General features: G+C 45.8%; 1 protein-coding gene and 1 long non-coding RNA gene across 6 annotated transcripts in view; one reads left to right on the forward strand and one right to left on the reverse strand.

Moving 5' to 3' along the window:
* LOC115506083 overlaps positions 1 to 10,574 on the reverse strand; it is a 30,419-nt gene extending 19,845 nt beyond the window's left edge. The window contains exon 1 of the long non-coding RNA XR_003966217.1: positions 10,430 to 10,574. This is a non-coding gene — a long non-coding RNA (uncharacterized LOC115506083). The remainder of the gene's footprint in view (positions 1 to 10,429) is intronic.
* A 141-nt stretch (positions 10,575 to 10,715) lies between these two features.
* The window catches only part of LRATD2 (LRAT domain containing 2), a 128,406-nt gene continuing 112,151 nt past the window's right edge, over positions 10,716 to 26,970 (forward strand). Inside the window, exons 1-3 of one of the 5 annotated variants that reach the window (XR_003966214.1) lie at positions 10,716 to 10,945; positions 11,539 to 12,773; positions 14,710 to 14,885. Coding sequence is in view for 3 of the 5 variants with exons in the window: in XM_030303923.2 (XP_030159783.1) it covers positions 11,635 to 12,576 (942 nt within the window). In the remaining 2 variants the exon portion in view is untranslated. Of the gene's footprint in view, positions 11,001 to 11,538; positions 16,481 to 26,970 lie in introns of those variants that run through there. The other 4 variants (XR_004343149.1, XM_030303923.2, XM_030303922.2 and 1 more) reach the window with 4 other exon arrangements.

The raw sequence follows: 26,970 nt of genomic DNA on the forward strand, positions 1-26,970 counted from the left end.
TAAAGCACGCACAGGGCTTAGTGCAACACCTGGAACTACCATTAGCAATCAATAAAGACCAGATACAATTATTATTGGGGGGGGGGGGGAGCGGAATCTGCAAGAAATAAATTCATAGCAGGTAGTCAATGACTCCACCAGCATTTTTGAGAAAAATACCCCTGACACTCTGCTAGGCACCGGGAAGGCAAGATGCTGTGTTTCTCTTAATAAAGCTAAATTAATTTCTTTTCAACTAAGGAGAGTTGGCACCCAATTTCTCACAGAAGTCTACAACTACATGGAGATTTTAATCCTAACCACGAGGCAAGAAGAGTGCCCCGAGGCACTGCAAGATGTGCGATCACCAAGCAAAAATGTAATTATTTGTATTCTACTCCAGAAACTTAGGCAGGTAGGTGAACTAACACAGTTTAGGAAGATTTTCAATAACAAGGAAGGAAACAAAGCAGATTTTATTTAACCTTCAGTTAAGCAGAAATCCAGCTAACTAGAGATGGTCAAGGTGGAGTGTTCCTAGTTAAAGGCTGTCATATTCTGCCAGTAACTCATTTACATAATGACCCAGGAGGGAAGAGCCCCTGGGGCTTGTGGACAATGGAAGGAAAGAGGCTGAGTACAGTATTGGTAAATGTTGATCCAGTCCCTGACCATTTGGGCAGGAATTTGTAAATCACGAGGTGAGGGAAATTTGCCAGCTGGAATGGGAATCTTTTCGACCTTGCCAAAATGGCAGACTTCTTCACGCTCAGGTTTGGTGTTGTGCTGAAGTGCCTATGGGGATGTAGCGATTCGGTACAGCACACTGAAATCCAATTTATTTATCATAGTTGGCATGTCCCCAAAGCTCTAATGACTCAGACCCTCCCACAGTAATACGTTCATTTGTCACATTAGTCAGGGTCCCCAGGTTGTTTCTTTTTGCCTCTCCCTGGGCTATCCTGATATAGAAAGTTCAGGTTCCTTTTCCCAGTGGGGCATCTTCGATCAGGCTGCTACTGAAATCAGTATGGGTGTGCTAAGTCCTAGAAACCAGTCTGAAAACCTTGAGCTAGCTGCTCTGGGTAAAGCATGCCCCACTTAGAGGAGGAGGAAGAGGAGAAAGAAACACTCAATGGCTGCATTTTGCCTTACCAAGAAGCTCCTTCCTGTTGTTGTCACATCAGTGGGGCAAATAGTGGTTGGAGCACCGGGGTTCCCGGTCCAGTGAGACTTGTATTCAGACCTGTCTCAGTCCATATTCTGTTGGTTGGCTGCTTTGCCAGCTCTGTGATAGGGACGGGTCCCTTTAGATGGTGCACTTTCCTCAGTTATAAAGTGAGTATTAGACTCCTGATAGAACCTGCCCTGGGAGGTTGTGAGAAGGGTTAACCAGATAATGATTACAAAATTACCACAGTACCTGGCACAGAATGAATTCTCCTGCTATCTCAGAGATAGGATCTCATCGTTTTGCTAGTTCATAGTAACGAGTAGTATAACACACCGTCCAAAAGATGTCACTTTGGCACAAGGATTGAGTTGAAAGCAACTGAGAAGAAGCAGATATAAGAAAAGTTCTCTGCCCTCTACCTCTCTGCCTGAAAACAGAACATAAATCCCCCTTGTTAAGGTGTCCCCTTTCCCCACTTCCTGTACCACTGGAGGTTAAGATGGCACTGAGGAAATTTCCATTAGTTTCCCCATATATTTGCCTTCCCACAATTTGCTTTCCCTAGAAGCTCAAAGTCCTTTTTCTTTGTCACGTCACTTCTCTACAAATTACTATACTTTGCTACGATGTTATATAAGCCCAGGTTCCAACCACCCTTTTGATCTACTCATCACAGAGCACTCCTGTGCAGATGCGTGAAGCACACGTTAATAAGCTTTTATTTGTTTTTCTCTTGTTAATCTGTCATTTGCCAGTCTAATTTGAGGACCCCAGCCAATGAACCTAAGACAGAGCAAAATCAGTTGCTTCCTCCCCTACAATAGCTATGTACGGAGTGATTATAGCTTCTCCAGTTTGCAAACGCTAGGTAAACATAGCTATATAAGCTTATATAACTTACCCTTTGGGCTCAGTCTCTAAATATACTTCGTCTGGCATCCCCAACTGCGTTAGGACTCTTAAGACAAAGGCTTAATTCTATGCATTCATTAATCCGTACTTAAAAAAAAAAAAAAATGTTACTAAATACCTCCTGAGCTGTTCAGTAGATGCTAGTTGGTGTGATGGAGCCGTGAGCATCCGAAGGGCAAATATTAGGTTTTGTTCCCTCTGCATAGCAAGGGAGAACAACGGATGGCATAAAGTAGGTATTCAATATGGATTCCTGGAGCTGCACTGCCAGGCACAGGGGCTCACTGCCATGTGGAGCAGTGCACATTCAGGCCCTGCCACAGGGCCCAGGGCAGGGCTAGCCCGCAGGCGGGTCCTCACCATGTAGAGGGACAACGCCACCCCATCTTTCGCTCCTGTAGTCTAGTCCGAGAAACTCAGCCACCAAACTGGCAATCAACCCCAATGCCGTGAACTTTAGCAAACCCTTTCTTGATATTTGTTCTCCTTAATAGGTCCTTTTTGTATTCCTTTCTTTTTTTTTTTTCTTTTCTTTTCTATTTCTCCTACTTCACCCATTTTACTCCATCTACTTCTTCCTGGTTCCCCTTCACACCTGGGTTTACAAACTAAGCACACACTTGAAACTCAAAATCATTTTTTGGAAGAAATGCTTCTCCTGAGTCACATCAAATGAAATAGCAGGTTAATCCAAAGAAGGGTGTGTTTACTCAGCACATATTTGTTAAGCATCTACTGTGTGTAGGACACTATACTGGACAACGAGGGTTCAATAGTGACACATCAGTCTAGATTCCTTGAGACACAGGCAATGATGAAATAAGCAAATATAATCACTACTGTAATAAGTGTTATGTAGGAAACAACAAGCTGAGGAAGGGTGAGGTGTGTAACAAGCTAGTTAGCAAAACCCCCTCTAAGGACTTGACTTAATTGGAGGCATAAAGAAGACAAAGGATTTAGCTTTGTTTAGAGTGGAATTCTAGAACATTCCAGGCCCAGGGAATGGATCTGTCAAGGCCTGAGGTAATCACAAGCCTGGTGTCGACAGGAAACCAGGGACTGACGTGGCTGGGACATACGTAGTGGGCAAGTGGGGAAACTGAGAGGACATGATGTCGGAAGGGTGACGAAGAGTCAGATTCATGAATGAATGCAAAGGTAACAGGTGAGGGCCTCATCACCCACAGGTGGGACCAGGGGGAACGTGGAGTATGAAGACAAAGAACTCTGCCATACTGGTTACTATCTGGGCCTGCTGGGCAGCTAGCTCGAGGTTACCCCTACTCTGTGGCACTGTTTTATGTCTGACTCTTGACCTCCGCAAGGCACTAGCTGTGTTGCCATGGGCAAGATCCTTGAGGATAATGATAACAATGCCTACCTCGTAGGTGAAGGTCTTAGAATGGTGCTATGCATAGTAAGCATCTCACAGACGTTAGCTGCTACGATCTTATTTATTTGTTTGTGTATTACCACCTCCGTGAATTCTCCATCATTTGAGGTGTATGTAATCATCAAGCTCAAAGGCTCAGAAACCAACTCTGACAACTCACGGAAAGTGGAGGGACTTAGCCCACAGAGTCAGAGGCATAAAGCCAGCCCCTCACCTCTCAGCTCACTGATTGACAAAAGGAAATATAATTATTAAGTCAGTTTGTATTCTTTGTAAGCATGCCTTATGTGAGTCCCCAGATGCCTCTCAGAAGGTTGCTTAGCTGGCAGGGAGTAGCACATGCTCAGTAATGTTAATGGCTGGTGTCCGGGCTCTGTAAAAAAATATCTTTTGTTTAACCCAGGAGATCTAAGATATCACAATTTCAACATGTAATCACTCAGAAAAAAAAAAAAAAAGTAAGATATTTAAATTTTTTGTGTCATAGTGTAAGATTGGTGTGCATTTTACATTTACAACCCATTTCAGTTCAGACCAGTTACATTTCAGGTGCTCAATAGCCACATAGGACAGGTGGCTACCATGTTGAACAGGACAGAGCTGTAATTTCTTGGTGCAATTAGCTGCATTACCTGTGCTTAACTTCTTAATCCCTCTGAAATTCAACTGTCTCGTAAGTGCCTGGCACACATAGGTGTTTAGTAATTTATAAGTAATTGCTTATCTCTAAATTAAGAACAATCTTTTCCATGTGTCAAACACAGTTCTGGAAGCTGGGATACCTCAGTGAACAAATAGATCCCTGACTTCATAGAGCTTATGCTCTATTAGGAGAGATAATAAACAAAATAATTAATAGAGAAATTAAAGTAGAATCCTAAAAGGTGATAAATGAGTTGAGTGATCAAGAATTGATCAGGAAAGATAAGGGGTATGTATGGGAGGACATCTGGAATTTTAAATAGAGTTGCCAGGAAGGCATACGAAGAAGCTATCATCTGAGTTAAGACCTAGCACACCATGAAGATGTCTGAAAATGTTCCAGGTAGAAGGAACAGCAAATGTTAAGGCTGTGAGGAGAGGAGCATGCCCATCACAGGAGAGGAATAGTGAGGTGCCTGTGTGTCTGGAGGTGTGCGTGAAGAGGTGCCAGAGAGGTAATGGGGAAGGCGGGCCAGGCTTTGGGGACTATTTTAGGGACTTTGGCCCTTCTCCAGGGGAGATAGGGAGCCACAGGAGGGTTTTGAGCAAAGGAGTGATCTGGTTTGGCTCATAGTCTCATGGGATTGCTGGGGGCTGCTGGGTTGTGAACAGATTATAATGGGGTGAGTTCCCCATGGGGTTCCCTTGGTCCCAGGCCTAGAAGTGGCTTGGGGAAAGCAGACAGAAATTGACCAACCAGATCTGTTGAGCCCTATGCCCCAAATCCTGGGTGGGTGGTCCCCCTAATCTGTCCTGAAAAAAGCTAAGCTGAACAAATGCTGCCTTCCTCTCTCATGTCATCCCTTTTCCCTGGAAGCATGAAGAATGCCCAAGGAAAGAAAAGGGGGTTGGGTTCGCTGTGCTAAAGCTTTCTCATTATTGACAGCCTTGTCTCCTCTCTAAATATCTCATCCTCCCCATTTGCACAAGAAGTGCAAAATAAGATTCTTAGAATTTAGACTTTTTTTGAAATCTCTACATTTGGATTTGCAGAGATGCAATATTTGGATTTATGGAGCTGTAATTTAAGCCAGTCTCTCCCCTGGAACCGCCTGGTGAAATGCATCTTTCATGAGGCTTCTGCAGGAGCCCAGCTACAAGCTCAGACTCCCGAGCACAAATCAAACTCTCCGGTTCAACATCAACAGTATGTTGTCAGGGGCCTCCCAAAACAGCAAGGATCTGGGGGGGTCAGGCCTCCGTGTTTTCCCACTGGTGAGCCCTCTTCTGGAAAAAGGATTCAAAGCTTCCTCGCAGTTTGGCCACAGGATGAATGAATGACTGGAGAGCTGATGGTTTGGGGTGGGTGGGTAGCCGCCCCAGAGGCCTTCTCGGGGCATCTGGTCTTCATACCTACCCACAGGGCAGACTAGCTGTGGCCCAGCCTGCTGGGGAGACCCCGCTCTGATTGTCTGGGGGCGGGGTGGGGGGAGGGGACGCAAATAAAATATGGGAGCCGAGGAAAGGATGCCACTCCCACTAGGCGGCCTCTGTGATTCCTTCCTTAATCTGAAGGTCAAGGAATAATTCAGTTAAAGTGCAAAACTCCTGCAGGTTTTAAAGCCCAAGAGAGCCAGCCTAGGAGGGTGGGAAGAGCAGCTCACAGGGGAAGAGAGACCCAGCCCTTGCCTCCCGCGGAGGAGCCCATTACAAAAAGAGAAAAAAGAATGAATGCCAAAGCAGGTTATCTGTGTTGTCTTTTTCATGGGCTGGCCCTGCTCATGCAGTGGCTGCTGTGTGTATACGACCTCACCTCTGTGAGGTAGCTCTGGACTAAAACACCTGACTCACCTTGCTCCTGTCCCATCCCTGCTCCACTCCCGGCAACACCCCACGAAAGCCCTTGATTCAGGGAGGGCAATGACATCCATGTAGGGCAGGCAGCCAACTGTCCCAGTTTGCCTAGGATACGGGACTTCCCGTGCTAACATAGGGATCGTCTCAGGCACACCAGGACAAGGTGGTCACTCTACATCCAGAGGACATACCAGCCCACACCCTGGCCAATGTCTGAATGAACATATAAATGCTGGTGTTCCTCAGGCAGCTTGATGCAGCATGAAAAGTAGACTTGGAACCAGCCGGATTTGGATTTGAATCCAGCTTCTCTCACTTACAGTCAGCAAGATTCAGATCCCTGGGCCTTTGAGTGCTCATCTGGGAAATGTGAAAACACAGGATTAGTATGGAAATTTAGGAAGACCATTCCCACGACAAATGGTTATCCTTTTCCTCCCCGTGTTAAAATCATCATCTGGCTCTTACGTGATGTGTGAATAATGCCTGGCATCTCCACGGTCTTAGGGTTTACAAGGTACTTCCACATAAACGGCCTCACTGGAGGATTCATAAGACAAGGAGTAGCATCAGCCCCATTTTAGAGACTGGGAAAGGAGGCCAAATGGAGAACAGAGGCTCCAAGGTCATATACCTGGCAAACAGGACGCCAGCCCAGGTCACCTGTTTCCATTCTGCTACCGCTCACTTCTTACGATCTCAACAAAACCTCAGCAGTGGGTAACAGGTGCAGGTAAGTCTGGGAGTTTCCCCAAATAAGAAGGTGTGGAAGAACCTGTTTTCCAGCAAATTCTCTCAGCTATCTGCTGCCACTGTAAGCCTGGGGCCCAGCCCGGGGAACAGGCAGAGTTCCAGACTGCCTAATCAGATAATTCTGCCCTCGTGCTCCTGTTTTCTACATTCTTGGAGTGAGCCATTCAAACCACTACACCTGAAGAGTCTGTGCCCATGCCTTGTCAGGTAGAAATGTCAGCTCTCGATTATTCCCTGCTGCTCTGGACAGGGATACTGTGAGAGTGACTAACTGGCATTCAACACAGCTTGTTTTATTGAGCGCCTCCTCCAAGAAGGTGTGTGGGATGTGACATTTTGGGTCACTGCCGGGCTGGGGGGATGAAGCTATGGTGTGGCTGAGAATCCAAATCCAACGAACATGTCTTCAGTGAGTGGCTGCTCTTTGGGAAGATGCCTTCACGGGGCTTCATCCTTTGCCTGCCAGGCTCCATTTGCATGGAGTGCCTTTTCTCACGCAGCCTGGCCCCTCTACTGGACGTGCGTCCTCTCCCATACTTTTCCGGTCCATTTTCCAAGGGCCTTCAAACTTCAAAGCCTCCCACCTCTCTGACTGTACCTCCCAACCCAGCCCCTTGCTCACTGGCTCCTTCTTTCTCCTGAACATCCCAATTCCTTCCCACCTTGGTTAGGAATGTGAAGGGAATGCCAAGGCCAGCTCAAGTTCCCCTTCCGCAGGAGTCCATCTCTGACCATCTTATCCAAAGTAGGTCACCACCCCAACAGCCTCTCTGTAGGCCACAGTTATATCCCATTACCCTATTTTAGTTTCTTCATGGCCCTTATCTCTCAGAAATCCTAATTCATTGACTTACTTGCCACCCCTCCCCCTGTCAGTGTATAAACGCCATCAGAGAAAGGACTTTGTCTACTGCGTTTTATCTCTGGCGCCCAGTAAAATCAGCAAAACTCAAGAATTTGTCAAATCTTTAAACAAAGTGGTTATGAGCACAAGCCTTGAAGTCAATGGGACCTGTGAAACTGTCCCACTTGCTGGGAGAAGTCATCTAGCCTATCTAAATTTAATAGAATAATAGAGTCAAGAGCTCACCGGTCATTGTCATTATTAATCTAGAGTTGTGTCACCCCCATGAGTCCAACACCCTTGATGGCAGGCATTTTGACACTCATTTTATACCCACATGCCTTGAAACTTCTCAGCACCCTCTACTTCCTCTTCCTTCAGGACATGTCATACTGTCCTAAGAAGTCTACTTATTTCTCTGTCTCCTCCACTACATTGAGTTCCACGGGGACATGAATATGTATAAAACCTGGTTTGGTGCCTGTTGAACTTGTAGAATGAATATGTGGTGTGTAAGACAAGGAGGTACCTAGTAGGTCTTCAAGAAATATGTTTTCAATCAAGCTCTCCCTAGAAAAGACATTTTAAGTACATGAATTAAAGAATAATACCAGGTGGTATATGATCCACTGCTGAATTATATATAATGAAGTGATAAAAGGGATAGTAGTAGAATTTGAATGGCAGAGATGGCCAACACAGAGATTCTCCGGGCCGATCAAGGAACCAGGTAGGTGAGGTGGTAGGACAGGATTGGGGCCAACTGGAGTCTACATCTCATCTCCAAGGCAACCATCACTTAGTTTCTAGCTCTTTGATGTTATCGTGGAACGTGGGCCTGATGGGCTCATATAGTTAGTTTTTTCAAGTGAAGTTGGAAATCTAAACATGAGATTTCCCAAGTGTAATTAATTAAATGATTATTGGAGATGAGCAAAGTATGTTTGGGAGCCCTATACAACCTCTGACCAAGATGATGAGATGGCAGTTGGGGCCCCCCAAACAGGAATTAACAGAAGCTACCCAGGAGGCAGGTGATGGCCAAGGTTCCAGTAATGCATCCATCAAGCATTTATTGAGCACTTACTAAGTACCAAGCATTGGGATATAAAAATGACTCAGCACAAGTTTCTCTGAGAATTTATAGTTGGTCAGTTGAAGAAACATTGCTGAGCCACTATCACATACATGAACAGAGCTCCTCAAGACAAGGGGACAGACATCTAGACAACAAGGTGTGGTTTCCTAATTATTAGATCTTTGTCCCAAAGTGCTGGCAGCAAACTGTCATACCACCGCATCCTTCTATGGATTCTCCCATCCCTAGCCAACCTACCCAGTAGCAGCTAAGAGCAAAGTGGCCTTCTCACTGCTGGTGCCTGTTGAACTTGTAGAATGAATGTGTGGTGTATAAGACAAGTCTCCCAGTCTAATAGACATAGGATGAGTCACCATTGCCTCTAGAAGCCTAACTCCTCCCTATAAAATGGGTACCTACATTGACACAAAGCTTTCAGGTAACAGCAGCACCTCAGAACATGTGCCTCAGGCTGTTCAGAAAATATTTAAATTTAATCTTCACAGCAGGCACACAGAAGTCTCTTTTTGGTCTAACTTGTACTGTGATTTTAGACTTGCTGAAGGACTAACTTCCATCACAGCCCCACCAATATTGATCGTTCGGGCTCAAAAGGACCTAAGTAGATTGATTTTTTTTTTCTCTCTCTCTCTCAAACTAAAAAGGATCGCAGTAGCGTTAGTATATGCCTCTTTCCACTGGTTGGTATGCACACTGAATAAATAATAGTGTTACCTGGAAAAATTTAGTTAAAAGAAACAGTGATGGAAAACAGGGTAGAAGAGGTCTAAAATTGCATTCTTAATTCCACCACGCATTAGTCTGGTGTTCCAGTGACTGCCTGAGCTTGTCTATTAACAATGCCCCACCCCCACTCCAATCTAGACCTATTATTTTTTAAAAGACAAGAACATTTTGGTAACCTGCATCTTAGGTACAAACAAAACAAAACACAAAACACACACACACAAAGAAACAAAAGCAAAATCAGCATGGAGGAAGTGTCCCCTTGTAGTGAAGGTTAATAGGCAATGCTCCTCTCCTGTCACTTCCTTCTGTAAACCAGCAAATAGGAATACATCTAGGAGGGGCCTCTGCTAATTTGTTTTTAATTTAAGGACAATTAGACAATCCCTATGTCCCCTAGCCCCAAGAAAAACAAGGAGAGCTGAATGCTTTCTCTCACTACCGGATGACCTGGTAACATTCGAAACAAAGAGATTATGAAATCAACTTTGTGCTAACTTCCAGGGACATCTAATAAATGGAGCGCAGGGCTTGAAAACAAGCCAGCAACTTAGTCTTTGTTCTGTTTTATGCTGTTTCCTTTCTGTAAACTTTTTTTTCCCGTTCTAGGAACACCTCTAAACTGAGCTGTCCTAGCAAAACATTCTTTTCTGTGACCTCTGGCAAGAAATACAATCTAGAGAAGAGAAGAGAAGAGAAGAGAAGAGAAGAGAAGAGAAGAGGAAAAGAAAAAAGAAAGGAAAAGAAGCAAACGTCTGTTTACTACCTAATGACTATTCCTCCCTCTCCAGGTACTCTAGGAAAGAAGAGAAGAAACACAACAAACACCAAACTCTTATTTTCTCTCTCATCTCTGCACTGGCAGGTGGCGTATGCCTTCCAATTTCTTTTTAAAGCCATCAGCTGGGAAAAATACAAACTGAGCAAGCAGCAAAGACCCCCACTGCAAGCCTTTGCGCTAAGAAGGCAAGTAGGATTCCCAGCGGCCAGCGCAGACGGCGGCGATCAGTGTCAACCAGCCCGCCCGCCCGCCGGTTGATTACTTACCAGTTGGATTTAAACCCGCTCCGACGTGGGGGCGTGGTCTGGGCGGAGCCTCGCGGCCCGGGTGGGCGGGGCGGGGGCGGGGATCCCGGAGGCTCTGCGCCGTGTGGGAAAGACCTGGGCTCCGGGAGCAAGCGTCTGTCTCTTTAAATGCCAGGGGCTGCGCTCCCGCCCGGGGAGCCCGGAGCCGGATCTACAATCCCGTCCCTCCCGCTCCGGCGCTTGTTGCTCGCCGGTCCGAGCCGGAGCTGCCGCCGCCGGGCAGCCTGGCTGCTTCCTTCTCCGCCTTCTCGCGTCCCACCTACCCCCGAGAGCAGGTTGAGGGGGAACAGCAGTCCCTGCAGGAGGGAGGGGGTCGGTGTAAACAGGTATTGCCCCCCACCTTCATATCTTGGGGCGCTACGTACCCGCGGGGGCAAGACATGCGTCGCTTCCCGCTGCCCAGCCTCGCTGCCACCCGCGCCTGGAGAGGAGGGATTGCGGATCCCACACCTGCAAACTCACCCTAGAAGTCTCAAGGTGCGGTTGGGGGGGAGGGAGGGGTAAACTCCCCAAGGCCTCCACCTCTCTGCGGGTGAGTTTTCACAGGTAACCCGAAGCCCTAGGGCAGGCGCGCGGGGGAGGGGCGGGCGAGACGGGTGGAGAGAGCGCCGCAGGTGAGCCAGGTAGGGTGGTTCACCTGCCCCGGCCGATCTGCGGGATCCTCGCCGGTTTCCCCGAGGATGGAGGCCTGGGGGGCGTCTCAGGGGCTAAGTTAGGGCCCAGGGGTGAAAGGAGGATGAAGAAAAGGGGGATTGGAGTAAAGTTTCTCGTCTTTACTCCCTCCTGCCTGGGCTCGGCAGGTAGGGCGCCGGCGGAAGCTGTTGGAGCTGCTGATGCAATGGGCTTTTGCCCGGGCGAGGTGAAGTGCTGGGGGCGGGGTAGAGCTAGAGTTGCCCGGCCTCCTGTGACCGTGACCCTAGAGGTGGAGAAATGAGGGAAGGCTCGCCGCAACCGAGCCTCCCCGTAAAATGGCTCCAGCTGCTGGGCCCCCAGCCATTCTTCCTTCTCTTAAGAAATCGTCCCTTTCACGGAGGGTCCTACATGGCTTCCTTGCTTTCCTCTTCCAACAGGTGGCCTCAGCCCCTGTCCGGGGACCCGTGCCAATGACCCTAGTGGTGGTTTCGCTTTCTCCCCTCTCGGCTGTGTGAACGTGTATCCGCAGCGTGATGGGCAACCAGGTGGAGAAACTGACCCACCTAAGTTATAAGGAAGTTCCCACGGCCGACCCGACTGGCGTGGACCGTGACGACGGGCCTCGCATCGGGGTCTCCTACATTTTCTCCAACGACGATGAGGACGTGGAGCCGCAGCCGCCGCCCCAGGGGCCGGATGGCGGCGGCGGCGACAGCTTGCCCGACGGCGGCGACGGACCGCCACTGCCGCCGCCGCAGCCGTACGACCCGCGGCTGCACGAAGTGGAGTGTTCCGTGTTCTACCGCGACGAGTGCATCTACCAGAAGAGCTTCTCGCCGGGCTCCGCGGCGCTGAGCACCTACACGCCCGAGAACCTGCTCAACAAGTGCAGGCCTGGCGACCTGGTGGAGTTCGTGTCGCAGGCGCAGTACCCGCACTGGGCTGTATACGTGGGCAACTTCCAGGTGGTGCACTTGCACCGGCTGGAAGTGAGCAACAGCTTCCTGACCGACGCGAGCCAGGGCCGGCGCGGCCGCGTGGTGAACGACCTGTACCGCTACAAGCCACTAAGCCCGGGCGCCGTGGTGCGCAACGCGCTGGCACACGTGGGCGCCAAGGAGCGCGAGCTGAGCTGGCGCAACTCCGAGAGCTTCGCCGCCTGGTGCCGCTACGGCAAGCGCGAGTTCAAGATTGGCGGCGAGCTGCGCATCGGCAAGCAGCCCTACCGGCTGCAGATCCAGCTCTCGGCGCAGCGCAGCCACACGCTCGAGTTCCAGAGCCTGGAGGACCTGATCATGGAGAAACGGCGCAACGACCAGATCGGGCGCGCGGCGGTGCTGCAGGAGCTCGCCATGCACCTACATCCGGCCGAGCCGGACGAGGGCGACAGCGATGCGGCGCGGACTACGCCGCCTCCCGGGCGCCCCCCTGCGCCCGGACGGGAGGAAGAGGCCCGAGAGGCGGCGGTGCACTGAGGCGCGAGCCGAGTGCTGAGCCTTGAGAGGGAGCCGTTCTCCGCGGCCGCCACCCCCTCCCTCCTCTCACTCCCTCCTCCAGCACCTTCCGGGCCCCATCTGGGCTCCTGGGCCCTTTGGGAAAAGGAGAGGTGGCGAATTGCGCAGCCAGCTGTGGCTTGAGCTTTTATCTTGGACGGAGGAGGAAGAGGGAGCAGGTAGGAGCACTTTGGCCGGGGCGGGGGGAGGGGGGCACGTCCTGCCTGCCCGCTGGCTCGCTCTTTCTTTCTGAGGTGGGCCAAAAGGTGGACTTGCCTGACACTTCATCCCTGCTGGCCCTGGCTCCAAAATCGACCCTTAAGCACTCGCCCTCGGGGGTGGAGGGAAGTTCGGAGTACTAGGGCTGGCCGTTGCCTACCCCCCCCCCCCCCGCCCCACTTCCTCCCCTCCTCTGAAGGCCTGAAGGGTGCCCTGTACTGCGGCCTGGGTGGCGGCGCCCCGCCAGCTCCGAGAGCTACAGATCTGCTACCGCCACTCCCCAGGGGTGTGTGTGGTACCTGGGAAGCTGGGGATTCCTGGGGTGTAAGGCCGGAGACCAGGCCCAGGTCCGAGACCAGGCCCAGGTCCGGGAGCAGCAGACTACAGCAGGGATAAATAGTTGGGTAAACTTGGGCTACAAAACAAAGACTTTGCTACCTCCCCCCTCACACCCCCGCCCGCAAGTAATTCATCATCTGGCGCTGGCTTCTAGCAGAGTCTCCTGCTCCTTCCTGCTCCAGCCACCACTTCCCAGGTTCCAAGTAAATCATTGTCACCGACCAGCTAGGGGAAGGATTCAATTATGGTTCTGTTTTGTCGCCTTTGTTTCTCACCTGCTATCGTGGGCACTTGCAGCCTCGTTGTTATCAAAGGAGGGAATAGCCCTTTGTGTCTCAGATCTAATTAAACCTCCTTGGCTGTGTTCCTCGGCAGGTCATCCAGGGGCTTGGCTGGTGCCACCCCATAAAGTATCCACTACAGAAGCAGCCAAATGGGGTTGCCCTGGCAGGGATTAGTTAATCTCCCACCCATCACCCTAACCCCCTTCCTGAACAGTGAAGGTAACCTTTTTTAAAATGTAAGGCTTTGGTGGTGGGCCTGTAATTTTTTTTTTTTTTTTCCCCTCCTCACTGTTCCTCCTCCTCACTTTCGCTTTTATTCTGCCCGGGATAAAATCTTAGGCTTGAAGTGGGCTCAACGATAAGGTGTTTGTTTCGCTAGCCACACCTGATGCAATTTAATTCAAGATGCAAAGTCTCGTTCTGTTGCAGCAGTGTCTTTGATCCTCGGAGAACACCCCTTCAGAGCGCTTTTGCAATTCAGAGGGGTGACAGCCATCACAAATTAAATGCCACCTGGTGTAGTCAGCACCAAATCTGGTGACAGTCCTAAGGCACGGGTTAGGGTTGTGAGATCTGTCAGCCACAGGCTGGCCTGTACCGTTTGGATCTGCTGCTGATCTTGTGTGCTTTACTGCGGAACCCATCTCTTGTATTCCTGTGAGCTCTTTGGTGTAGTGTATGCCCTTGATTTCACAGTTCTTCTCTGCTGCAGATTGGCATTGCTAATGCCGTCTCAAAAGTTGAGTGAAGTTTTTCTTTCTCTTGGGAATCCTTATAGATGACACTAAACAAGTCCTTTTGTGAATGAATTCTCACAGTTGGATTGGAATTCTGTGTGAACATCCTATAGTGGTCCTTGGGCCTTCTCCCCCGGGGATTTCTAACTCATGGCAACAAGACTTGAAGGATGTCCTGGTATATACTTTTTTCAAACTTGGAAGCTGAGGCCATAATTTTTAAAAGCCTAGACCGTCGTAGCACCTCAATATGAAATAATTTAATTTCAGGGACATTAGCTGTGTTCCCTGTTCTCACAAGGATCACCAAACAGGTCCTGTCACTTTGCTAAAGATGAACCACACTCAGCCCTAGTCTGGAACTTTGGAGAGCTACCAGTCACCTGTGGAGATGTAGATCTAGTTTTCCATGCTTAATAATGTCACAGTTTCATGTCTACATTCTTTTGCTCATGGAAAAGCTGAGCAAGGTAAGAGACCTTTAGGAGAGCCTAACATACCTAACAGATCTGGATTTTCTTTTATGCGTAATGCAGTAGTCGAAAGACCAATGTGCGGACAGCCAGAAGGAGAACAGCAGAACGGCACTTTCTAGCAGTTTTGGGCTGGCTAGCCAGCTAGCTCTTTCACTCCCCCATCTCTGTGTCCCTCCTTTGCCCTCAGTTGGAAAGTGAATGTCATTGGTCACATGGAGGTAACAGCAGTGACAGTCTGTTAAAAAGGAACTGCTTTTTTGTTTGTTTTTAAGTTTTTATTTATTTATTTTGAGAGAGCGAGCACGAGTGGGGAGGGGCCGAAAGTGAGGGAGAAAGAATCCCAAGCAGGCTCCGCACTGTCAGCGCGGAGTCTGACACAGGGCTTGAACCCTCGAAGCCATGAAATCATGACCTGAAGTGAAACCAAGAGCCCCCCCGGGCGCCCCAAAGGAACTGCTTTCTGTGAGAAGTCTCAACTTGAAGGAAGAACTTGTGAAATCCGCGCCCATTGTATCATTCTGCCTCCAGAGAAGAGGTTTTTGTGAAAATGAATCGGACGAGAAAATCCATCTACTCCGGATATGGCTTTCCCATGTAACGCATGTGTCTTTACTGGCTACCCGAGAAGTGAAGTGTGTAATACAAAAAAGGATTTCACTGGAAGTTTTGTTAGAGTTCTAATGCTTTAAAGGAACAACCAACCAACGAAGGCTCCGAGAAAGGGGGACTCCATCGACTCCGCTCTCTCCTCAAGGTGGCAGTGTTGTGGATAAGTGAGTTCTTCATGTCCAGGCTATGGCTACATCCGGCACTTTAAAAAAAAAATAGATATATTTAATAATTTCTGTTTCTCCCTTGTAATAAGACTTCAGAACTGTTTTGCGCTGTGAAGTATGTATGTTCTCTGAAAGAAAGAAATATTGATTCTGACGTTCTTGAGAAGCTGTGGCAGGGATGAACAGGGCCGCGGACCGGACCGGATACTAAAAAGTAATGAAACAAATTCTATTTTCTTATTTGAGCAAATATTTTAGTGAGACTGCTTATGTATGTCAGAGAAGCCCACAACTTCAGCTACACGACTTTTTGTATTGAAAGAACTACTTTTTGTAGCTTTTATTCCACATGTGATTTCAAATGACTTTATAGCACTAAAATGCCTAGCAGAAGACTTTACACCAGACCTTTAAGAAAGTTTTTAGTTTTTATGAAAAAAATGACACTTGGGTGGTTAACACTTCTCGTGTCTTTGGTGCTTCTGGCCCTAAGAGCACCACTAGACAACACGACAACCACATGAAAACATATTTTTGGAAGCAAAACTTTAATTTTATATGACATATGCTATGGAGAGTGAAGAAAATTTAATGCTACTTGTTTTCTATTTTTTTTTTCTTAAGATGGAATTCACTGTGTCGAAGACTCTTGATATTATGTGATTGTCTAACCATTTTTTAAAATATAAATGAGAATAAAATCTCTTGTGATCATGGTCCTTGAATGGTTTTGTTTGAAAAGTTATGTTTATTTGTGAATTTTTTTTTTCAAATCGTGGTAGCTATGAACTTGACTGGTTTATTCAGATTTTCACTATGTTCTCTTCTTAGCTCTAATTCCTGTGACCCATGGGGAATTCCTTTGACTAATACGGTAAATTCTCTGTGTGTTTTATTTCCTGGTGAATTGTGTAAACTGTATTTTTGTTGAAGATTGTACGTTAAATCAATGTTACGTTCTTCTTGAGAAGGAGGTTCCGATTTGAAATTGTATCATTTCCTTCAAAATGAAGGGCAGTGTTTAGTTAAATAAAAGACTGATGACCTCTTTTGAACTACTTCCTCTTCACTATCTTATTAAAATAAAATCTGTCAAGTCCTTTTGAAAAGCGCTCTGAGGGTTTCCAGTAAACCATCCATTAGTGTTAACTGAATTTATATTTTTTTCCCACTTGTATACCTTCTTCTGCCATATGCGGTCCAAAATCAAGCTGCAATTTTTCTGAGAATGTTAGTGTGTTTCATCGTTAGGTTGTTCAGTAAACATTTTGATGAATTCATTTAGTGACAAAGCCCTCCCTACGTTTGCTGTGTGAGAATTTCATCACCCATTGCTTCTAGGTTATCAGCGTTCATGAAAAATGTCTCATAAATTTTCTGAGCGCATTGATTTTCAGAATCAATGGGAACATTGCTGATCACTACGCTCCCCTGTTGGAGTCTACACGGGGGCATTTTGGTATTAAGATCAGTTGCATCTCTTAAGTAGTTTCAGAGTCTCAGACAAAGGGAGTGTGCTCACTGGGTAGCTGAATTACAGAAAATGGGCAAATGTGACCATATGGCCCTGTTGGCATAGTAAGGAGGCAGGTGCCAGCGTTGGTAGAGGAGCAGATGTGGCATCTGGGACTGGTGTGTGGGAGGTGGCCAGCACCTGAAACCATTGCCACAGACCTGTGAGATTCAAAAGCCTTGGCTTTGTCAACAGGCTCCTATGAAAAATGTAAATAGGAAGAAAGGTGAATGCAGAAGGGAGTAGGAAGCTCCATGGCGGGGAGCCCATTTATCCCCAGAGTGGGAGTCCTTAATTTATCATGGTTCTCACTGCACAAAGTAAAGGGAGGGGACCCTAATACAGGATGTGCATTTATACTTGGGTGATCTTGGTGTAGGCTGCTGTTCCCATTTCCTCTAAGTGGACTGAGCCTGCCTAATGTAGGAAAATGACATGTTTGGAGGCATTTAAAAGGACCTCCAAAATGAACAGGCCCAGAATATGTGCAGAAGGGCTTTTATTTCCTTTTACTGAATTAACTGGGAAAACTGCTTATTGAACGAATGTAGCAATTTTATCTGCAGAGTAGATGCAAGAGTGATTAGGGTATATTTGCGAGCACAACAAGATACTACTAGCTATTTATGAAGGGCTGGAGGATGTTGAGCTCTAGTCTAGGTACTAGAACACAGGTTACAAGCAACACCTTGAGAGATAGTCCCTGCCCTGGAGTTTGTTTCTCAGGGCAAATCAATTTCACACCTATGTTTAGGACAGATTCTAATCAAAGATAGCCCTGGAAAGTGCTGATGGTTGGTAGGTCTTCAAAGAAAGCAGATGGGTGTAGGGTTTTTTGTGTTTTTTTTTTTAATTTTATTTTTTTTAATTTACATCCAAATTAGTTAGCATTTAGTGCCACAATGATTTCAGGAGTAGATTCCTTAGGGGCCCTTACCCATTTAGCCCATCTGCCCTCCCACAACCCCTCCAATAACCCTCAGTTTGTTCTTCATATTTATAAGTCTCTTCTGTTTTGTCCCCCTCCCTGTTTTTGTATTATTTTTGTTTCCCTTCCCTTATGTTCATCTGTTTTGTCTCTTAAAGTCCTCATATGAGTGAAGTCATGATTTTTGTCTTTCTCTGAGTAATTTCACTTAGCATAATACCCTCCAGTTCCATCCACGTAGTTACAAACGGCAAGATTTCATTCTTTTTGGTTGCCGGGTAATACTCCATTGTATACATATCCCACATCTTCTTGATCCATTCATCCATCGATGGACATTTGGGCTCTTTCCATACTTTGGCTATTGTTGATAGTGCTGCTATAAACATGGGGGTGCATGTGTCCCTTCGAAACAGCACACCTGTATCCGTGGATAAATGCCTACTAGTGCAATTGCTGGGTCCTAGGGTAGTTCTATTTTTAGTTTTTGAGGAACCTCCATACTGTTTTCCAGAGTGGCTGCACCAGCTGGCATTCCCATGGGTGTAGGTTTAGTTGAAGTACTCCCTTCGGAGAATTCAGACCAAAATTGTACAAATGATGGCAAAAAAGAGGTAACTAATAAAATACTCTCAAAGTACTTAACCGGGAGGCTTCTAAATTCCCAGTGCCTAGCCTACGAAGATAAACCAGATCCATAGTTTCTGTCCTCAATGTAACTTACATTCTGACAGGTAAGGCAGGTAACTACTTGCCAAAAAGGAATTCACAGTAAGGAATTTCATTTCAGTCAATGGGAATGTACAGGGTATATAAAAGAGGATCTCTCCATCAATGAGTCAGTGGAGGCTTCCATGAAGAGGCATTTATGCTGAACTCTGGAAGAGGTGCAGGAGAGAGCCAGGGGCTTCAGAGTGTGCACAGGTTACATTAATTCGGTGGGGGGTGGGGAAGTCTGGGGAGTGAGCAAAAGAATGTTGAGTGCTCTCAGAATGGCTTTGCTTCATACTCCAGTAGGACAAAGCAGAGTTTGAGTGAGTGAATGAATTTGGGGATTGGGTTTGCTAGAGTAGAAAGCCTTCCTATCATCTAAAGGTACTGTCATAGCTCTGGTTTGAATAGGGTCAGGCAGCAGTGGGTTTAGGATGGAATGAAAAGTGGGAGCAAGTGAGTGATACTGTCTTTCCCTCTCCCAGAACTCAGTTGCCAGCCAGGTTATGAAGTAGAGTGAATTTCGGTCTTTTCCCTGATGCTATAATAAGTCTTTGATGCCTTGCTTGTGAAGTGTGGCCATAAATGACTCAGAAGATGAGCTCTGCTACTTTTGGGGAGAAATTTGTACAATAATGTAATTAACCCCCAAGATTTGATTGTCTTGATAGGTGCATTTTTTTTTTTTAAACCTCATAACTGAGGATTCTCAGTAGTTGGGCTAAACTGGAGGTAGAGGGGCGCCTGGGTGGCTCAGTCGGTTGAGCATCTGACTTCAGCTCAGGTCATGATCTCACAGTTCGTGAGTTCGAGCCCCGCATCAGCCTCTGTGCTGACGGCTCAGAGCCTGGAGCCTGCTTCAGATTCTGTGTCTCCCTCTCTCTCTGCCCCTTCCCTGCTCATGCTCTGTCTCTCTCTGTCTCAAAAATAAATAAACATTAAAAAAATTTTTTTAAATAAAAAATAAACTGGAGGTAGAGAGTCTGACCTAGGTAACAAAGAACTGAATAGTGGTTAAGGCCTGACTGTCAAACTACCTGGGTTTCTCTCCTCTGCGCTCTGCTTACTATGAAGCTCGTAATCTTAAGCTTCGTGGGAGAAGTTACATACTTGCTTGGAAGCTTTAGTTTATCTTCTGTATGGTGTGGCTGACAACAGTGGTCAATTCATTTCAGTCATTCTTGGAAAATAAATATATAGTGTGTATAATAACATAATCGGACTAAAATAATAGTATCTACTTCAAATGGCTGTAAGCACAAAATGAAACATGCACATAAAGCGCAGATCAATAGCTATTATGATTGACTAGAGAAAATCTAGGATATTGTATGTGTTGAAAACCTTATTCAGAATGAAGTGACTCTCTGGGAGAGAGATCTTCCCTTTAGTTCTGGAGAATTTCTCAGCTAGATACAAGAAATTGGTAAGGTAAAGAGATAACTAATTAATACTTTAGTTGTCTCACTACTGCTATAGCATTTGAAATGTTTTCCTGAGCTTTGATTTTTAGTAGATCAACCGTTTAACTTGTTAATACGTTTTTTTACGTTTACTCATTAATTCAAGTATTTCCAAAGAACTTTTAAGGTACTAAGGTGTTGGAGAGCTGAGGAGGAATTAGAAGTGATTGTGTGGTGATAATATTAACACTGATGAGGTCACCTTGTCCACAATGTCCAGTTTGAATCATCACAACAGCCTTTCTGGACAGATGCTCAGATCTCCATTTTATAGTTGAGGAAACAGGTTTAGAGAAATGAAGCGATTTGTCCATGGTCACACAGCTAATAAGCTACAGCTTCTGGCCTGGAACAGGAATGCTGGTCTCCAAAGCCCCAGGCTAGGATTCCCCCACTAGAAGATCATCTGGTCACTCCCCACTTTTGGCTGCCCCTCCCTCCTTACCCAAAAAGAATATATAGAACATTCTTCTGCTCCGACATTTGGCTTGTTGCGTTATCTGAGTAGCAGGTAGATTTTCATCCTGTTGCAGCAACTCTGAGGGCAGTGTGACCCTGGAAGCCAGAAGAGTCAGGAAGAGGAGAAGCAGCTCTCACAAGAGAGATTTTACATCCTTATAATGAGTAACGATCACCAGCCCTGGGTGAATGTTGACCATCCCCTAATTACCTCCACCCTCCCTGTGGCTGAGCATTGTGACAGTCCTACTGAAACTGTCCCTCTCTGTGCTTCTGTGACTCCCTTTCCCCCTTAAGGCCAAAGTCAGGTCACACAGGCCGACTTCATATCATGGCGCCAGCCCCTGGCCTGCTATGTGGCCAGTGGGCAAGTGAATAACTTCTTGAAGCCACTTTGACGGACCTAAAAATTGGAGCTAGTATGACTCTGTACTCCATAGGTCTGTTTACCAGCTTACATGAGATAACGTGAATCAAGTGCATCATGGAGCGTGTAGGTATGGAGTGGTGGCCATATTGGCTTTGCCACAAATGGTGTGGCTACAAGTATGATATATGACCTTGAACAAGTCCCTTTACCACACTAGGATCCTGAATTTAGGACTCCCAACAGCAGTCCATGACAAGATTCCAAGTACAACTTTATCCTTTGAGATGGTTCTAGAAGTTGCTAGTTGCTTTAATTGATTATAATTAATGAATACTTATTCCTTGGCCATAGCCCTAAACCTCATTAATGTAAAAAATTAATATGTAAAAAAATTACTATGTAAATGTAAAAAAGTAATACTAGGATGACTGAACTTCAGGGAGTACTTTTATTATGAAAAGTAGAGACTATATAATGTTTTTATGAACCGGCAAATTGTGTTACAATATTTAATGTTAGAAACCAAATCTGGGCCATTGATGAGGTAAAAGGCAATGATAAGAGTAAATCTGTATCTCCTTTAGAAATAGTATTTCCTAGAGTAAGTTTTTTGTTGCTGTTCCATTTTTAATTTTTTTTAATTTTGCTCTTTGAACACTGATTTTCTTTCTCTTTCTTTTTTTTTTTTTTTTTTTTTGCACGCTAGGGTACACTTTGCTATCTGGCTCTACTGTTGGTGGATACATCAAAGCCCACGGAGAGAGAATTCTCTTGTATCTCAATGGATACACATGATTTATTCTACTTTATTCTAATGGGGTCTATTTCTTTTTATATTTCAGTAAGAGCAAGGTTGTTCATAAAGCCATAAAGCATCAAGCGGTGGCAGTTCTTTGTGCTGACATCTCTTTCAGTACTTTAAAAAAAAAACTTAATAGACTTTATTTTTTAGAGCAAAATTTATTTTTTAGGTTCACAGCGAAATTGGGTGGAAAGCACAGAGTTCCCATATCCCCCCTCTCCCAACCACAAAGCCTCCCCCAGGGTCAGCATGACTATCAGTTTCGCACATTGTTCCACCGGATGAGCCAACATTGACACATCATTAGCAACCATAGTTACGTTAGGTCTCACTCTTTGTGTTGTGCATTCTATGGTTTTGAAAAGTATATCCACCATTCTAGTATCTGGGAATAGTTTTACGCAAGACATGTCTCCTTCCTTTCTTTCTCTCCCAAGCTAAGAATTGGACTATTTTCGGCTCTTTATCAAGCCTTAAGGGACACCTCTGCAGGACCCTTCTGTTTTCTTTGCCATTCCGAATGATGCGTCTGGCTAGCATTGTGTTCATTCATTCTTTACGTATTGAGGCTGACCAGGCAACCTGCTACCCACTGGGGCTAGAAAAAGGAATACCACGTGGTCCCCGTGTCCAGGTGCCTACCCACATTCCGCTGAGCAAGACAGGCACATAGTAAATAGGACGGAGAACGAGCAGGCTCCAGGCGTTATAGCAGCACTGGCAAGGGGTGGGGGTGTTAGCAGCTAACCCCATGTGGTGGGGTTAGGGAAGGGGGGCCAGAATGAAATTCCTAGGCAAAGTTAAGTAGATAGGAGGAAGTCTTATCAGAGGAAGGTTCTGACATAATCCTGCTCCCATCTCATCAACCCTTTATTTTGGGAGCAAAACACACATCTGTCTCTGTACGAGATTGGGGGAGTGGGGGGACATGAGAACGAATACTATAAATTGCTTAGTAATTCCTTTTTTTCTTTTTTGTAGCACGGATACAGATTTCAGCCAACCAGGGCACATCATTGAAAGCTCTGAAAGCATAATTGCACTGCGTTAAAAGTGTTCTGTTCTCTTTAGCCCCATCCTCCAGCTACCTTTAGGCATAACCAAGCAGTTCCAACACAGTTGAGGTTGAGGCTGCTTTCTCTGTGTTTCGAGGGAGCTGAGAGGCTCTCATTGGAAAGGGAGTGGAGAGCATTGCCCGGCGCTGGAGTCAGGCCTGGGTTGTCAGTCCAGCACCTCCCCTTTCTGTGCCACTTGGGCAGATGGCCTCGCCTGGCTTAGGAGACCGGGCTGTATTCATTTGTAAAGGGGGAATGATGTGTTACCCACCACGTGGGGTTATGGAGTACCTGGTAATAGACAGAAATCACTGGGAAGTAGTCCTGGGAGGAAGCTTGATGCTCAGGGATTGGTTGCTGTCATTATCCATTTGCCCCTTTTCCCTTTTGCCCTGTGTGCGCGACTCACCCAAAACTCAGCAAGTTGAGCCAAAGAAACTTAACCAGAGTTAAGATGGTCGGAGATGATGTGACATTTAGTTTTGTAATGTTTAAAACTCTCTGGCTCCAGGTGTTTGAAGAAAATCATAAATAGATGTGCACATACATGTATGCTCACATGCACACACACCCCAACGAGCCAAGTGCATCATTTCATCGGAATCTTTAGTTTCTCCCCAACCCGACAACGTAGGAGGTGAAGCTCAGGCTTTGACATCATATCCTCATAAAGCTGTAACTGTTTTACTACCTCCCGGGTTAGTGCCTCTCTCTGCCTGCCCTTTAAGCCTATGAATATTTTTTTATTAATATAATTTTATTACTTTTTTTTTACAGTTCAAAAATAATATGTGCTTAGAAGAAGTTCAAATAGCAAAGTCTATAAAGTAAAAGAAAGGACATCTTCCATTGCCTTTTTTCACCTTGTTCCACATGTGACCAGGGGTTATCAATATTACATGTGTTGTGTATTCCTTCTAGAATTTTTTCTATGAATATTCAGATATGCTTAGCTGCCCAGTTTTTTTAATTAGCTCATGCTACTCATATTACTGTGATAGTTCTATTTTTCACTCGTTAATAAATCCAAACCTTCTTCATATTAGTACATAAAGTTTCTAGAATGTTCTTTTTAAATAGCTCTTTAATATTTCATAGTAAAAAGTTTCTGTTTCTTATTTATGCATTTTTTTCCTTAATGTGCATTTCAACTATATCCATTTTTTCTTAATTATAAATAATACAAACATTTTTGCTATACGTGTTCTTGGCATGTATGGGAGTGTTTCTTTAAGGAAATTTTTTTTAAATGTTTATTTTTTGAGAGAGAGAGAGAGAGACAGAGTGTGAGCGGGGTAGGGGCAGAGAGCGACACAGAATCCGAAGCAGGCTTCAGGCTCTGAGCTGTCAGCACAGAGCCTGATGTGGGGCTTGAACCCACAAGCTATGAGATCATGACCTGAGCCAAAGTCAGACGCTTAACTGACTGAGCCACCCAGGCACCCCTGTATGGGAGTATTTCTAAAATTTTTTTTTTCAATGTTTATTTATTTTTGGGACAGAGAGAGACAGAGCATGAACGGGGGAGGGGCAGAGAAAGAGGGAGACACAGAATCGGAAACAGGCTCCAGGCTCTGAGCCATCAGCCCAGAGCCCGACGCGGGGCTCGAACTCCCGGACCGCGAGATCGTGACCTGGCTGAAGTCGGACGCTTAACCGACTGCGCCACCCAGGCGCCCCAGGGAGTATTTCTGAAGGACATAATCATTGAAGTGAAATTTCTGGATTAAAGGTTATGCAAAATGTAAAGTTTTGATAGGAATGACCACGTGACCCTCTAAAAAAGATTGTGCCAATTACAGTAAAGCTGTTTGAAAATATTCGCTTACTTACAGGTGAAAAATAGTACATTGTTGTTTGAGTTTCTATGGGAGTTTTATTTTTTACCGCCCGAGCTAATCTCATTGGTATCTCCAAGAATTCAAATCAGCGGTTTACAGTGTTATTCCATTACAAACATTCTAATTCTCTCCAAAGCACTTGGTTATTGAGTGGGCCTGACGAATTCCAGAGTCTAATATGTGAACTTGAGCAAACCAAAACTGTGCTTTTAAAAATGTTAATCGGAGTGTGCAACATGCTGCTTTACACCCTTTAGTGGCTTCCAGTGGTGCTTAGAATAAAATCTAAGTTCTTTACCGTGACCTGTTGGCCTGCACAATCCGGCCTCTGCTTAGCTGCCAACTTCACTTCTTATCGCTCCTTCTTGCAGCTGTATTCCAGCCTCACAGTCCTATATTTTTTTCCCTAAACACACCAAGGTCTTTCTAACTTGCTTTAGAACAGTATTTTCAGACACTCTGTCGACCTGCAATACGAAATGAACTGTGTCATAACTAAATGCCTACATATATGTATGTGTGTGCCTGTGTGTGTATATATGTGTGTGTATGTACATATCTGAAACTAAATTTGAGCAAACAGTTCCTAACTGCACTGTGATACCATGTCGCAAGATGGTGCAGAATCATGGCTCCCCAAAGCTGTCTGCACCCTAATGTTTTCTGACTCGTTGAAATCCTGAAATTGAAGATTCACTCGTAAGGGGAAGAAATATCCAGAGCCTCATAGTTTCACCTCTTTACAGATCACTTTAGACAAACGTTTCATTTGAATGCCTGTCACCTCCTTAGCCTTTCCTTCAGAAATGCACATGTTCACCACACGTTTGGAGCTTACAGACCTGGGCGAGGCATGATAGGGAGATGTGAATTGTGTTATGAGACATGTATAATGTTTCAATAGTCATTTTGGAAGAATCAGATTAAAGAGTTGAAAGACACTTGAAAGTAATAAGGATAAAATGAGACATTCAACTGTGAGATGTAGCTAGGGACAAGAGGGCATTTGAGCCACCTTCATCATCTCCCTCTAGCAATGAAAACACTAATTTAACGTGTTGATAATGTTATGCATTGCTGAAGCATGTTTCACAGGTTGTTGAATTAAATCTCTGCACGCTCTCTTTAAGATACGATTACCATTCTCCTTGAATAGGTGTAGAAATTGAGCTTCTGAGAAAAGGAAATAAAATGTCCACTGAGCACATACTATACTCCAGACCCCATGGTTGCAGCCTTACAAGTGGTATTTCATTTAATCTCCAGTATAACCTGGGAGGTTGCCACGGTGATTCTTATTTTAATATGAAGTCATGATTTGTCCAAGATGGCTGACCTGTGAAATGGGCCAAACAAGATTCAGCCCACAGTTATCAGACTGGAAATGCAAGCATTTCCAGGTCACACAATCACAAAAGCTTGTCTTCAGATTTCCTCGGTGCTTCTGAAAGTTGGCGAGGTGGAACATTCCACCTATACCTTCTTCAGTGGCCCCTGGTACTCTGAAAACTGAGTCAATGAAGGCAAGAAGCTGAACAATCCAACTGACAGATGACCAAGAGCTGAGAGAGGACAAAGCCCTCTGTACAAAGGGCTATGTGATTTTTTTTTTTTTTACTTGAACTTATTATTTGGGCAGAATTTCAAAGTTGCTTCAATAAGCATAATGCAAAAAACTCTTACCTACCCTTGATGCAGATTCATCTTTTGTCAGCATTTTGTTCCATTTGCAAAATGGGAGTGGGATACATGTTTTTAATGTCATTCTTGCCAAGGACTCCGTGAGTTTAGCAGCTCTGTTATTCCTCATAAGAAGTGTCCTGCAGCCCATCTCTCTTACTCGTCCTTTCCTACCCATGTTCTCAACTTCAGTTTTGCACTATTGCCCAGGATTTCCTGCTCTCACCCATCGGAGGTGCATGGCTGGCTCTGGCATGCTGGTCTACCACTTACTACTATTGTAAGTTTCAGAGAGGCAGTTTCCTCATCGAAAGAAGGGGCCTGAGGTGGCCCCTTCCAGAGTGTTTGTGAAGATTATGTGGGATCATGTGAGAGAAAAGAAGTTTCACCACAGCACCAAGCAGAGTAAATTCCCCTATAAATGCAAACTCACATTGCGAAGGACCCCATTTCATCCTGTAACCATTTGAACAGCCTAGCAGATGTTAAAATCTTAAAACACTTCCATAGCAGTTGATAAATATCTGCTTCCCCAAAACCTGCCCCTCACCCCCTCAGCACTCCCACCTTCCTGGCTACCTTGCCGCTGCCCTGGGACCCCCCCCCACCACAACATCCCCAAAGACTAACAGGTGCACGCCTGCAGAGTTGGGGCCTCCAGCACTCGGCTGAAGTTCTATGTGCACCACTTTGATTGGTTGATGACTGCTGAAAAATGTTAAT

This window comes from Lynx canadensis, chromosome F2, assembly GCF_007474595.2.
Source record: "Lynx canadensis isolate LIC74 chromosome F2, mLynCan4.pri.v2, whole genome shotgun sequence".
Taxonomy (NCBI): Eukaryota; Metazoa; Chordata; class Mammalia; order Carnivora; family Felidae; genus Lynx; species Lynx canadensis.